This window comes from Xenopus laevis, chromosome 3L, assembly GCF_017654675.1.
Source record: "Xenopus laevis strain J_2021 chromosome 3L, Xenopus_laevis_v10.1, whole genome shotgun sequence".
NCBI classification, from domain to species: Eukaryota; Metazoa; Chordata; class Amphibia; order Anura; family Pipidae; genus Xenopus; species Xenopus laevis.
This window is the reverse complement of record NC_054375.1, coordinates 6306759-6321793: the sequence shown is the minus strand read 5'-3', so window position 1 is coordinate 6321793 and position 15035 is coordinate 6306759. Positions and strand designations below refer to the sequence as shown.

Genomic DNA, 15035 nt, shown 5'->3' with positions numbered 1-15035 from the left:
TACATACACCTGAAAGCTTGAAGGTCAAGTAAGATGAGGTTTGTTCTCTTTTATATTCTTTGTACTATGACTGAATGACTGATACTCATATCTCTAACCTTTCGACAGGTTGACCTGACCAAAAGTTGAACCTCCAAGGGGCAACCTGAACTGAAACAGCCCGACAGCCACTGCAGTAGAGATGTTAGCAACAACCGATAAGTCATGGGTTGCAGCTTCAACTCTAATGGGAACCATAATACCTGTTACCTCTGAATTTACATCGGAGTAATAGAACACGTTGCAGATCTAAGACGTTATCACCATATTATACTGCCCGCTAATGACTCCGTCGCACCTTCATCTACATTAGGACATGATTTGAGCAGCATCGGCAAAGCCATATTTATATCCATGCGCGTTTTACAACACTCTTAAAGCTCTAAATGCCGCATATTCGCAGTCTAACGTTATTGAGACTCCATCAGGGAGTCTGCATCAGCCCGGCATTAAGATTCTTTAATGCAGCCGTTAATCTCTCTCCCTCTCTCTCTCTCTTCGCCTGCAAAATTATAATTATAACGGTGTATCAGCTCTGTTTTGAGCGAGCGCAGCATTTTGTGCATGTCTGACTACGAGCTGCGCCTTGGCCGGCCAAGCTGATCATTAAATGGACAAATCGCCCGAAATGCACTTCCTATAACAACCACCTACTGGAGGAATTGTTATTTATGAAAGGAAGAAGAAGACAAATAAATGGTGCACGTAGGTTGGATCAGAATCAGCAGAGCTGCCTGGAATATTTATGTTTTAGGAATACAATTGGCTCGTTGTGACTCGGTAGCATAACAGCCTGAATGTGCTCAAATTGAAGGGGACATAAAGATTCCAGAAAATTCCCACTGCACTCTCTAGCTTTCCAAGCTTAATTACAGATGCATAATGATGCTCCAATCAGAATCTGGCCTGCGAGATACTGGCAAAAAACCTGATGGGCCCTGGCCTTTGTGGGCCTCGCTGACCCAGGCCCCCTAACCCGCTCGGACCATTCTCCCCCATCAATCGTAGCCGCAGCTAATGTGAAAATCAGTTAGAGCGGCCAGATGAGTATGAGTAAGAGGGCCCTTGAGCTAGAGTCCTGCGCAGAACCTATTTCTAAGACCCGGACCCAACCCCGCAGCACGCAACCCAAATTGCAACCCGCATATTTACCCACTATGACCCGCAACTGCCTTATCCGCATCCCGACCCCCAACCCGCTGACCACCATAAAACAGGAAGTGATGTTGCTGCAAACCAGAAGTGACATCATCAACAGTGGGTGGGGACAGGAACAAGTTTTATAAAATTATGAAATGGATTAAAACACAGACAATATAGCATGAGAAATTTTGATGAGACCCGCAACCCGGAAGAACACCACGCACACTTGCAAGCACACATGCAGCGTGGGCAGCAGAGCACATCGGCGGGGGGCCTCGGTCTGACCCTGCGCGACCCTCATCTAAAAATGCTACCCTCATTCTGCAGGTTACCCATTTTTTGTACGGAAAACTCGCGGGTACCTGACCTGTTGCCGGACCTTGAGCGTAAAAGAAGGTCCCCATAAGTCGCAGCCTCCCAGTCCCACCCTGGGCCTCCTAGCACTACATTGCTCATTTCTAACTTAGGGAGAGAACTGAGCAATAATTTGCTTGCTGATATTACACTGGGCAGACTAATTAGGGGGTTCAGTGCTAGTAAAATAGCAAAATGCCCTCGTGGGTTTATAGTGTTTAGGCAGAATCCGTTTAATTTTTAAACCAAATCCAGGACACCGTCTGTCACTTCTACATCATGCCTAATTAGGAGGAAGGGGACCCTCTGTTGCAGGGACCTCGGAGGGCAGCACGTTGTCCTTGGTAAGGCTGTTGCCCATGCCAGCTCCCTCCTGGGCATTCTGTCTCTGCACATTGTGTATGCCTGCTCGGATCAACGTTACAGAACGGCAGTGAAATGTCACTACAAGTGAACGGCACGTTCCATCGCACACTCACCATCTATCACATCAGCTGCCATGCCGATGCTCCGGGGAGCTGGGATCCTGGAGGCGATGGAACAAGGACAGCTTGGCCTGAGTGATCTTTTTTTACCCGGAGACTATTTGACATTTTTTACTTCTGCCTCCCTCCCCTGTCTCCACATTCCCCCATTGGGCCTTTGAATGTCATGACATTGATCGATGGGTTTGGACGTGCGAGCGTGAGTCTATAAGTGTCTCTCTATGCAAGGCTTTGGATGGCAACAACCGTGTAATAAGTAACACATTGTGACAAGAGACTCCACACGTTGGCGTAAGTCTATCAACCAAAAGCATGTGACCCTCACTGACATAAAACCCCCATTATAGTGGTTTATAGGTATCACAAGATACATCCTACACTTGCGGCTGTTTCTATTGCAGTTGGTTACAAAACTTGGCTTTGAGTGTCAACCTTCTCATCGGATCCAAGTTGGTCTAGCTCAGAATGTTCTAATGCTCTGATTGGCTAGAAGTTCTTCTATCCCTATGAATGTTCTAGTGACCGGATTGACTCCAGGTTGGTCTAGCTCAGAATGTTCTAATGCTCTGATTGGCTAGAAGTTCTTCTATCCCTATGAATGTTCTAGTGACCGGATTGACTCCAGGTTGGTGTAGCTAAGAATACTCTAATGCTCTGATTGGTTATAAGTTGTTCTATTCCTATCAATGCTCTAGTGCTCTGATTCATTACGTTTGTCTAGCTCTATCAGTATTCTAAGTATGAAGGATCCACTGGAGAGCTAAATAGTGCAATACGTTTCTTGGTTTATTAGAGATTCGCTACATGTTTTTGACCACATGAGTCCTTCCTCTGGAGCACCATGTTATCCGAAACATAAAGTGCTATGTATCTCTAATAAACCAAAAAACTTATTGCACTATTTAGCTCTCCATTGAAAGTTTCATGTTTACATGATAACTCCATGTAGAAGTGGTGAACCTACTACACAGTTTGAGGAGCATAACTTCTTATACTTGATGCATTTCAGAGAGACCTATTGATAGACAGTGTTCTCAGCCCCTTAGGTGAGGATGTCACGTTCTAATGATTGTATTGGCTATAGCTTGCTCTAGACCTGTAAAATTTCTATTGCTCTGGTTGGTCAAGGCTTAGTACAACCCATTGCTACGCCACACAATCCTTTAGTAAGGTTAAGGCATGTTGGGAGCTGTAGTCCAGCAACTTTAGGGTAGAATTCTAAATCAATATTACTCAATAAATGTTTTCTCTGGCTTTCCGTGGGCCTGTGGGCTGCAGTAAAATGCAAAATAATCCTCTATTGAGAATCCTAAATGGCTCCATATTCTTTGCTCCTGCATTTGGAGTTGGAAGCATTAAGTACAGTTTCCCAGAAGTCTAGGTAAATTCTGCTGCATATCTAATTAAGTTTTTTTTTCTCACTTTTCTTAGACAACTAGGGGCGGCTCAAATAGGACAGCTTTATTTAGAACCCAATTCAAATTCAAAATTTATTTAGATCCCCATTCAAATTCATTGAATGGCTTTTAACTGTAATAATTCCACGGGTCAAACTGAAAGGCTTCATGAAATGTTTGGGTACAATCAAAGTCTGTCCACCGTAATAAATGCAGTTATAAATGTTGCCTCGTTTGCTGTTACCTGGATTGAAAGAGCCTTAGAGAGGGACAAAGGATAAAACTTTGTTACTGCAACACGGACTTAATTCAGGGTTTATCAGCAGTGCTCTAATCTCACACCTTGTTCCTCTGCCTGATAGGTGGTAGGAAAAGTAATCACAGAGAATAAAAGTGATAAGAGAAACACAATGATCAAATAATTGGTAAACTTGATGACACCCAAGGACCCTGATGATTTCCTAATTTCCTCCACAGCACTGTAAGATTACGTCGGACAGCAGATAGGATGCGTTAAGAGGGTGGCAAGTAAGTTATCTGAGGACATGAGAGAATGAATGGGGTACATAAAATGCTTTGGTGAAGCAAAAAATAAACTGCAAACTGGAACAAAAAGCATAGAAGAAAAGCAGCAAAGCTCTTCTTTGCACAAATAGTATATCAAAAATGTGTTTTGGGATGGAAATTGGGATCAGTTTCCTTCCGGAAAAGGGGATTCTACAATGAAATCATCCTTCATGGTATGTTAGAATGTTTAGCTCTAGAAGGGGTGGACTTTTGGGTGTTCTGACTCTATAAGGGGTGGAATGTTGGATGTTCTGGTGTAAGTTTCTTACACTGGCACCATAAGAGGTGGAATGTTGAGTGTTTTTACTCCATAAATGGTGGAATGCTAAGAGTTTTAACTCTATAACTCTCTAGAATATTGGGTGTTTTTACTCCATAAAGGGTGGACTGTTCTAGCTCTATAAAAGGTTGAATGTTGGATGTTCAAGGAATGGAATGTTGGGTGCTCTGACTCCCCAACCCCTTGGATGTTGCTCAAAGCAGTTGCTTATTATTGAATTCCTGTCTTGGAGGCAAGTTTTGGTTGTATATAAACCAGGTGTACTGACAAACAGAGACTCGTGTGGGCAGCCAGTGCACATAGGGACTATCAAATGTCCAATCACAGCCCTTATTTGGCATCTCCAGGAACTTTTTTATGCTTGTGTTGCTCTCCAACTCTTTTTACATTTGAATTTGGCTCACCGATAAAAAAGGTTGGGGGCCCTGCTATAAGGGGTGGAATGTTGTGTGCATTGATTGTATAAAAATGTGTTTGGCATTCTGACTCTACAAGGGGTAGAAGGTTTGTCGTTCTGACTCTTTAAAGGGTGGAATGTTGGGTGTTTGGACTCTTGAAGAGGAGGAAGAGGAAGTCACATGACAGCTGATCTAGGCCAAAAGCTTTCAGGGAACAATGGCCATGCTGGTACCCATAGAAGCACCCTGAAAGGCTCAGTGTCTTGTGTCAGTTGGTCTGCGTTCTCTACAAACTCATCCAAATATTAGGGTCACATACCTTTGGTGCAAAAACTCACGTAGGAAGAGAACTGTTAATACTGGGAAGGTCTCTATTATGCTTTGGTAAAAATGCAAGAGGAACTTTAGTGCACCTCAGGTTAGGGAAACCATTCCACACTCTTTACTTTTCAAAAGAAAAGTGAAAAAAACTATTGGCTGACCAAAAGGAAAAATATAAATAGTATCAATAAAAGTACATAGGAAAAGTACATGAAATATCCCAACTGTTTGAAGGCCTGCAGAGAGCTGGGTTGGAAACGACACCCCATAAACATATCACGGAATTAGATTACAACAGTAAAAACAGACTATCCACGGAAACAAGCCCACACGGTAGTCTGGGGTTACAGAAGTGACAGCCAATACTCTGTATTGTCACTAGGGTGTTGCAGAGTCACGCGGGCTGAGTGTGCACATAATTAGGGATGGATTCTGGCACACGTCCCAACATCCTTCAATGGTTGTCAGTGATCCAATACCCGAAACACTGCTGACCTTTTCTGGTATTTATGATGGCAGAACACGGTCTTTAGCAATGTTTGAGCTGTCAACAATAAAACTGAAAAGATCCACAGCCCTCCGATCCTCTTGAAGAACAGACATAAGCCTTCTTTTGTTCTCACCGTCATTCCACCGGCCCACCAATGTCCACTATGGATAAATGGGGAATGCATTTAAAGATGCACTTGCTGACAGTTTAGATACAGCCCCAAGCTCTTGTACACTAGTGTTGGTTACTTGTCTACTCTATTAATGGGTCCCTGTTTATTGTTTTAATTTCTTTAATCATAGAAGTGATCAAGGATGAGTCCTCCTAGCTGTCCTTGTTGTTGCAGGTGACCTTAAAAGGAGCAGGCATTGCTGAAAATATGAAAATCGGTGTAAATCTAAGTGTATCTGAACAGGTCAGGAGGCTGTAGCCAAAAATGATTAGAAGTGTTGGAAGATATAATTTCAAGGGGCAACAAACAGATTAGCACAATTGGAATCTGAGAACTCAAAGCAACAAATTGAATAAGGAACTTTGTACATTTTACATTGTAGTCATGTGTCCCAACAATAGGAATCATCCAATGGCCTTGTTCCCCTCAAGCACAATCAGCCTCCTAATGGTTGTGTTTCTCAACAACAGAGTCACCTAATGGTTGTCACCCAACAGCCAATCATCTAATGGTTGACCCTTCAACAGCCAATCTCCAAAAGGTTATTCCCCTAACAACCTAAGTCAATTACCTAATGGCTGCCCCCCAACAACAGCAATTTACCCAATGGCTTTACCCAACAACAGTCAATTGCCTAATGTTTGTCCCTTTGCAACAGGCAATTACCCCAGGTTTGTCCCCAGTAACACCCTATCTCCTAATGATTGTCCAACAACAACAGACACCAACTAATACTAATTCTAACATCTAATCTCCCAATGGTTGTCTTTAACTACAACCAATCTTTTAATGATTGTGTGATCCAAGAACAGCTAATTATAGTTAGCTCCTGTACCAAAAAAATAGCTTAACCTTGATGATCACTTGTCCAAAAAAAAAAAAGAAATCACCCACTAGTTATATACAGTAACTAATAATGGATAATCCCCTTAGGTCAATATGTCCTATCTCGTCCAATCTCCTAATGGTCATGTACCCCAATAATCAGTGGTGTAACTCGATATTACTGGGCCCACAGCAAATCATTTTTCAGACCCCCAAAATATCTAGGGGTTGACCTGTTTTACCGATTTTATTCATATTGTATATGAATATATGACTGACGGGGCCCTTATACCTCCTGGGATCCCCTGCAGCTGCAGGGTCTGCTTCCTCTATAGTTACAACCCTGGCAATAATAGTAAACCCCATTATTGTCATTTGTCCTAGCAACAGCCAAGACCGCTTTGGTCCCAACATCAACGTATCCCATCATGTGCAACATCACCTCATAGAATTTTACTCCATCCTGACAAAGTTAGCTTACATAACTAATGAAGGTCTAGCTGATGGGGAGTTGTAGTTCATAAGGGTCTGTTCTAGTTATAGTGTGTAAATAAGTTTATCAGTCACCGCAGTCATATTAAAAAGAATGTAAACAGATTTAATGCAGTCTCTATGTGCTTTAGCACTGGTTTAATTTTTCATACTTTACAACTCCAAGTGCTTCAGGACTTTTCCGTAATCACCATGCAATTAACTTTTCAGTATATCATTGATTAAGCAATATATCTTAGCCTGCAAATCATTAGAGCCATTAGCCAATGCAGGAAAAGAGCTGAAGTGCGTAATGTATATGTGCATATGGATATTGCTGATATATTGCAGTATTTTTCAAAGCAGAACTAGAACCTTGTCTGTTGCCCCCTACCACCACTACTAATTAGTCCCATTGCTCCACCTCCACTAAATGCGCCTGAGGCACATGCCTTGTCTGTCTAAACCTTATTCTGGCCTGACAATGCATCAAAGAGGATTATGGGAAAAACATAATGGTCAGACAGATTTGGAATTTGGAAACCGCCCAGCGTGGGTCTTGAAATAAACCGAGTTACAACGTGAAAAATGGAGAATTCCAGCTACTGGATCATTCTCTATGCCTCATTAGGAAGCGTCAGCTCCTGCCCTTTCTGTCCAACCAGGAGAGCCTGATATCACTAATAGGAAGCGGTGTTGACCTTTATTTGGACATGATTGCTACAAATCCATGAAACTGTATCCGAAGTGAAAGGCTGTCTCTCCCCCGGCATGGCGTCTAGTCGCCACGGAATGGTTAACCTTTTAGCAACAACTTCAGGCATGTTAGTTAAAGAGATGGCAGAAGATTAATTTACTCGCTGTTCTTCACGATAGATATGTCCAACAGTCAAAAAGCTGAAAGCTCCCAGCCTAGGCTTGTGCAATTATATAGAAATACGCCTCTGGGGTTCATCCAAATCCTACTTCTTGGTAGGGTCCTCTGTCCAGGATGTTAGGTGGCCAATGGATTAACAAGGACACTGTTGACTTTTTTGCATGGGGCCCCTTAATTCCTGATGGTGGTCCAGGCTGGGCATGTATGAACTAGGGCCCCAACCAGAACCTATAAACCTGTTATTTGCACCTGCACAATACCCACCCACTTTGAGTGTAAGCTCTGTAGGGCAGGAAACTGCTTCCTCTTGCACCTATTAACATGTGTAACTGTATATAACTATGTTTATCCCTTGCAGTGTCTGTAGTATTACCCCATTATATTGCATAGTGCTTCTAGATATAAATAGATAGAAATTAAAAATTTAAATAATAATTAAAGTTCAATATTGTATTTTCCCTGTATAATACACTGGCTCCCAGTTAGTATCCCAGCAAATGATTTTGCATAGAAGTCTTTAAATCTTAATGAAGGTCCAGAAACCCTTCTGTTTCAATGACTTTCCCTTAGATAGAGATGTAATTAGTAATAGGATCTGATATGTGCAATTGGCCCTCTCCTTCTCTCCCCCACTAATCCGCTACAGCTTTACATTAAGCACTGAAAATACACCAATCACTATGGAGAAACTCATTAATTTCCCTGATTATCAGAGTATAGACTCACAACAAGGATAGAATGGAAAGTAATCGCTGAGTATGTCTACATTTAATTAGACTGTGAAGTGCACAATACATTATAGGGATACAGTGCATCCTCTGCATTTACCCATAATCTCTATGGTAAAGGCACATATGTATAAATACAAATAAACAGAGAAGGAATGTTCTGGGCACACAATAAGCTATACCCTCATACTGTACTGTCTAAGCCAGGGAATCGATATGGCATCTCCCTCCTGCCATATGTATAAATACAAATATACAGAGAAGGAATGTTCTGGGCACATAACAAGCTATACCCTCATACTGTACTGTCTAAGGGAATCAATATGGCACCTCCCTCCTCCCATATGTATAAATACAAATATACAGAGAAGGAATGTTCTGGGCACACAATAAGCTATACCCTCATACTGTACTGTCTAAGGGAATCAATATGGAACATCCTCCCATATGTATAAACAGGGCCGCCATCAGGGGGGTACAGGGGGGACTGTTGTCCCGGGCCCTGGTGGTTTGGGGAGTTAAGGGGGGCCCGGCCGTGCTGCATTAACTTGCACTTACTTGCATTTACTTGCACAGCCGGGCCCCTGCATCGAGCTCCGATGACTGGCTTCATGTGTTCTGATTCGCCATGAAATTTAAGTCCCGGTAAAGCCACATGCGGATTGGTTGGGAGAAGTTTGAACCTCCCCTCTACTTTAACCAATCACCATGCGGGTTTACCGGGACTTAGATTTCACTGGCGAATCAGAGCACAAGAAACTGAAGATACCGGCATCTGAACTCCCTGGCTAAGGTACGTGCAGTTTTTTTTTTCTTTTAACTTGTGGGGGCCCTGACCAATTGTTTATTTATTTATTTTAAATGTATGGGGGCCCTGGCTAATAGTTTTTTTTAAATGTGTGGGGGGCCTTTGCTATTTTTTTTTATTTTATTTTTTTTAAAATGTGTGGGGGCCCTGGCTAATTGTTTTTTTAAAATCTGTGGGGGCCCTGGCTAATTGTTTTTTTTTAAATCTGTGGGGGCCCTGGCTAATTGTTTTTTTTTAAATGTGTGGGGGCCCTTTGCTAGTTTTTTTTAAAGATGCGTGGGGGCCCTGGCTAATTGTTGTTTTTAAAAAAAAAATGTGGTGGCCCTGGCTATTTTTTTTAAATGTGTGGGGGCCCTGGCTCATTGTTTATTTTTAAAATGTGTGGGGCCCTGGCTAATTGTTTTTTTTTAAATGTGTGGGGGCCCTTTGCTAGTTTTTTTTTTTTTTAAAGATGTGTGGGGGCCCTGGCTAATTGTTGTTTTTTAAATGTGTGGGGGCCCTTTGCTATTTTTTTTTTAAAGATGCGGGGGGGCCCTGGCTAATTGTTGTTTTTAAAAAAAAATGTGGTGGCCCTGGCTATTTTTTTTTTTTTTTTAAATGTGTGGGGGCCCTGGCTCATTGTTTATTTTTAAAATGTGTGGGGGCCTGGGCACCAAAGTTATTTTTTTAACTTGTAGGGGGGCACTTAATGTTTTAATGCAAGTGTCTTGTGTGGCCTTCATACTAAGGGAAGGGTGGCGAGGGGGGCCCAGAAAATTTTGTTGTGCGGGGCCCCGTGATTTCTGATGGCAGCCCTGTGTATAAATACAAATATACAGAGAAGCAATGTTCTGGGCACACAATAAGCTATACCCTCATACTGTACTGTCTAAGGGAATCAATATGGCACCTCCCTCCTCCCATATGTATAAATACAAATATACAGAGAAGGAATGCTCTGGGCACACAATAAGCTATACCCTCATACTGTACTGTCTAAGGGAATCAATATGGAACCTCCTCCCATATGTATAAATACAAATATACATAGAAGGAATGTTCTGGGCACACAATAAGATATACCCTCATACTGTACTGTCTAAGGGAATCAATATGGAACCTCCTCCCATATGTATAAATACAAATATACATAGAAGGAATGTTCTGGGCACACAATAAGCTATACCCTCATACTGTACTGTCTAAGGGAATCAATATGGAACATCCTCCCATATGTATAAATACAAATATACAGAGAAGGAATGTTCTGGGCACACAATAAGCTATACCCTCATACTATACAGTATAAGGGAATCAATATGGCACCTCCCTCCTCCCATATGTATAAATACAAATATATAGAGAATGAATGTTCTGGGCACATAATGTTCTACTTATATTAGCTCATTTACAAAAAGTTTTTTTCTCTGACCTTTGAATTTATGAAAGACGGCCCAGAGCTCGGCGATGTCCGTAGCAAACGTGATATCAGTGTCCAGGACAATGACTCTTTCCAGACTGCCCGGGAGGGTCTTGGTAAGCACCAACTTCATCAGCCCATATATACCTGAGTAATGTTTATTTGGGATCCAGGAGACCTCAGACTGCGGAGAAACAGAGGAAAGACACATGAAAGAACATTTGTCCCTAATAAAGATCTAATAGTGAGGAGCAAGGGAATTTATCGTATGGTCCTTATAGGCAGGCAATATAGCATCTGGGGTGCTTACATAAGGCCGATGTAGAATTCATGGTCCACATCTTATGGTCCAGGGTCCAAGAACTTCTTACAAGTCAAATTATTAACAACTACTGCAACAAATATCTGGATCGGAGCCACTCAGGCCACGTGGACAAAAAAATCAGTTCTGTCTCCATTTTTATTAGAATATACAGCTGCGGATTTTATTAGGATTTACAGTCGGGATTTTATTAGAATATACGGCCGGAGAAAGTTGCAAGTATCGCACCGCATTATTATTTTCTCCGGCACTGCATCGGGGTTATATAGGGCCACGGATAATCAAAAAGTCCATAAAAAAATTGGGAACAGGAATCCGAAAGAGAAATGGCTGGGACGTATCAGTAAATAATAACAGTAAAAATGGAGGACGGGGCCACTGGCAGACAAAGCACTACAATGACAACAAAAAAATAAAATAAAGTTGTAAAAAAAAAATTCTATTACGAAAATGTCAAGTCGGGCTTTCAGAATAAAATTTTCAACATGGCGGTGAGCTTGGCGATAATATAATTGTTCCATGGAGATCGAAAGTATCAGGGCAGATTGGTGTGAGGCCTTGTTATTCTGTGCCCACCGGAGTCCAAATAAGTAATTTGGGGGTGGAATCTGGGACACCTTAATACTGCCCCTGCCCTCCCAATGTAGCAATGTATTCACCAGGGTGGGATAGGTCTTTGCATTCCATATGATATTGTGCTGGTATCAACACTCATATGTCCAGCCTAGAAAGAACATTGCCTAATACTTGCCCTCTGCTGCTCTCTCCTCCCCAACAACTTCAGGCAGATATATCTACAGGAGGGTTAATGAAGAATAGAGTACATCCCCATAGATGTCATGCCCCTCTCCTATATTGTCCACCCTTTTATGAAGAACCCCTTCCATAGAAGAGCTCATTGCCTGCTGCTCCTCTAAGCAATTACATTGTTTTTGTACAGCATAGTCAATTGTTTTCAGGTTTCGACACTAGTGGTTCATGTCCAGCCTTGGAGACCATTTAAACTGTCAACAGCCTACACAATTCCATCTATTGACAGAAAATTCTGGAGAACTTCCAAGTGGAAAGTCAACTCCAACCATAGCCTATGCCTTCTATATTGTATAAGAACCAATCTACAGCCTTGAACCAGGGAGTTGTTTATATCCAAGGGCATTTCAAAGGCTTCCCCTTCTATGGGATTCAGTATTTCGGTATAAGAAGGAGATATTCTTATGTAGGAGAACTTCCATCATACATGGACTACCCAAAATATTAGAGGACCTCGGAATCCAAGGTACAGGCCAAACCATTCCTTTAAACACAATGATTAGATTTTAGACTGTTTTGGGAACAAATATGGAACATGAAAGGGAGAAATAACAATGGCTTCTATAGGTGAGGCACAATCTCATGCATAGAACAAGAAAATAAGGATATACAGTCCATTAGACAAATACTGTGGAAAAATAACTGAAAGCTACTTTTCTGTATCATTAGAGGAGGGAAGCAATGTAAAGTGCATAATGTAGGGTTGCACGGATGTAAGCAATGCCCTGTGGCATTAGGGGTGATGTATGGCCTCCGAAGTACTTGAAGGTCATAAAATGCATTAAAATAATCTGCTAATGCAAAAATCTGGCCAGCGTTCAAAGCTTTATTTATGGGCTGGGAAATGCTTAGATCAGTCAAATAATCCTGTAGCTATTGTATCCGTGCTCTGTGTGATTCCGATAACTCTTACTAGCACTGCCAGTGGCTCCGCAACTAATTTCTCTGCATTCGCACTTTTCCCATATGAGTCATTCCTCGTTCGACTTGTCTTCAAGACTTGTAAATTACCCTCCATACTCTTTAGCATTATATTCTCCTCCTTGCAGTAAATATTGACTGTAAAGCCCACTAAATCAGTGGTTCCCAAGCATTGACACTGGTCTTCAGTTATGGTGAAAATTGGGGAAAATTGGGGAAAATGGCAATTTGGACTTTAAGCCAGATTTTCAGATGTATCCAGAAGATCACGTGTCTATTCTCCCCATTTTTCAGCCAACTAACCTTTAAGCTGGCTTTTCAGGTGTATCTGAGAGAGCTAACAGCAATTTTCCCCAAATATCACCCAACTGACATTCATGCTGTGCTTTAAGGTGTATCTAGGACAGCTAAATGTCATTCTCTGGACTTCAAGTTGGGGTTTCAGATGTGTCCAGAAGAGCAAATAATGGTATTTAGCTCTTCTAGATACAACTGAAAGCACATATTGAATGTCAATTGGGTGGGAATTGGAGGAAACGGCCATTAGCTCTCCTAGATACACCTATCAAGCCCAATTTGAAGGTTAGTTGGGTAAGAATTGGGTAGAATGGACATTTGCTCTCCAGGACGCATCTGAAAGCCCAGCTTGAAAGCCATTTGGGTGAGAATTTGGAAGAGTAGACATTTGTTCTCTTAGATACACCTATAAGTCCACCTTGAAGGTCAGTTGGGTGGATATTTGGGTAAATGTGTATTAGCTCCCCTAGGTATTTATGGAATTATGACTTATTTATTTTCCTATACTGTATGTAATGAGGGACCTGGCAAAAAAGTTTGACCTCCACCATCCGAATGGCACTTTTTTATCCCATATTTTTCTTGGACCTAGATACTAGTGTGCACACATTATCAAAAGTGGGTGTCAACCTATAAATAATCTAATGAAAAACAGTACTGTCTCACACAGGGCTGACATCAGGGTGGTACTGGTTGTCCATCTTGTGACCGAGGGGACCTTAAAAGACTGTGGTTCATGGGTTGCAAAGAGGAAGGGGCTTGCGGGGAGAGAGAAGGGTTTGAGCAGATTTTGGGCAGTGGGTTGCCATAATGGGGTGGAATAGAGTGTGGACATGTAGACTTGGACCATTGTTTTTCATTGGGGCCCCATTCTATCAATTGGCAGGGCTTTCTGGCCAGGTAACCAATGGGCTAGTACTTAGGGCCCAATGTAAAGTGGGTCCCACTAACTAATCAATTTGAGATTCCTGGTGGCGGCCCTGGTCTCACATGTATATAGATACTATAACAAACAGGGGAAAGTTGTGCTCACCACTAGTTTTTAAAACCATTAGGCGGGGGTGCAATGAGGGTGTGACCACAAAAAACATATAGACAAATACAAGATTCCTCTGCACTCAACCCATTATCAATAGCTTACAGAGCAGAAGAAGCGTAATGCATCCTGATTGGAGGATTCCGTATGCATCATTGGTCATAAGAAACATAGAGAAATATTGTAGTATCTATATATATAGTCAAATACAAGAGTCCTGTGCACTCAACCCATTATCAATATATTTAAGACAGCGACATTTTGTGCTACTGCTACTGAAAAATGCCTTACCCTTTAAACAAAACAGGGATTGTTTGTCCATATATTGCAATATATTTAAGCTGAACAACTACATCAAAGTCATCCCATATCTGGCCAGTCCTATGCTCAATTTTCATCTGATTCATTAAGAATTCTATGATTTAATTATACATTTTATAAAAGGGACGAATACGTTTTACCTGCAACTTACTAGCTGCTTTCAAAGTAAAACTCCCAAACTTGGCTGCCCTTTTATTAGACACCAGTGGGATCACCTGACTATAGTTGGAGGGGGTGGGAGCTACAATATGGAGCTGGTCACTGCTCCTGTATAACTATAACAAACAGGGGAAAGTTGTGCTCACCACTAGTTTTTAAAATCATTAGGCGGGGGTGCAATGAGGCTGTGACCACAAAATACATATAGACAAATACAAGATTCCTCTGCACTCAACCCATTATCAATATATTTAAGACAGAGACATTTTGTGCATACTGCTACTGAAAAATGTCTTACCCTTTAAACAAAACAGGGATTGTTTGTCCAGCTTAAATATATTGCAATATATGGACAAACAATCCCTGTTTTGTTTAAAGGGTAAGGCATTTTTCAGTAGCAGTAGCACAAAATGTC

At 41.7% G+C, this 15035-nt stretch overlaps 1 protein-coding gene across 3 annotated transcripts in view; it reads right to left on the bottom strand.

The window, feature by feature from the left end:
• LOC108704366 (LARGE xylosyl- and glucuronyltransferase 1) overlaps nucleotides 1-15035 on the bottom strand; it is a 217024-nt gene that overhangs the window by 67592 nt on the left and 134397 nt on the right. For all 3 annotated transcript variants that reach the window (XM_041585904.1, XM_018240869.2, XM_041585905.1), the window contains exon 6: nucleotides 10767-10938. In XM_041585904.1, the coding sequence (XP_041441838.1) occupies nucleotides 10767-10938 (172 nt within the window). The remainder of the gene's footprint in view (nucleotides 1-10766; nucleotides 10939-15035) is intronic.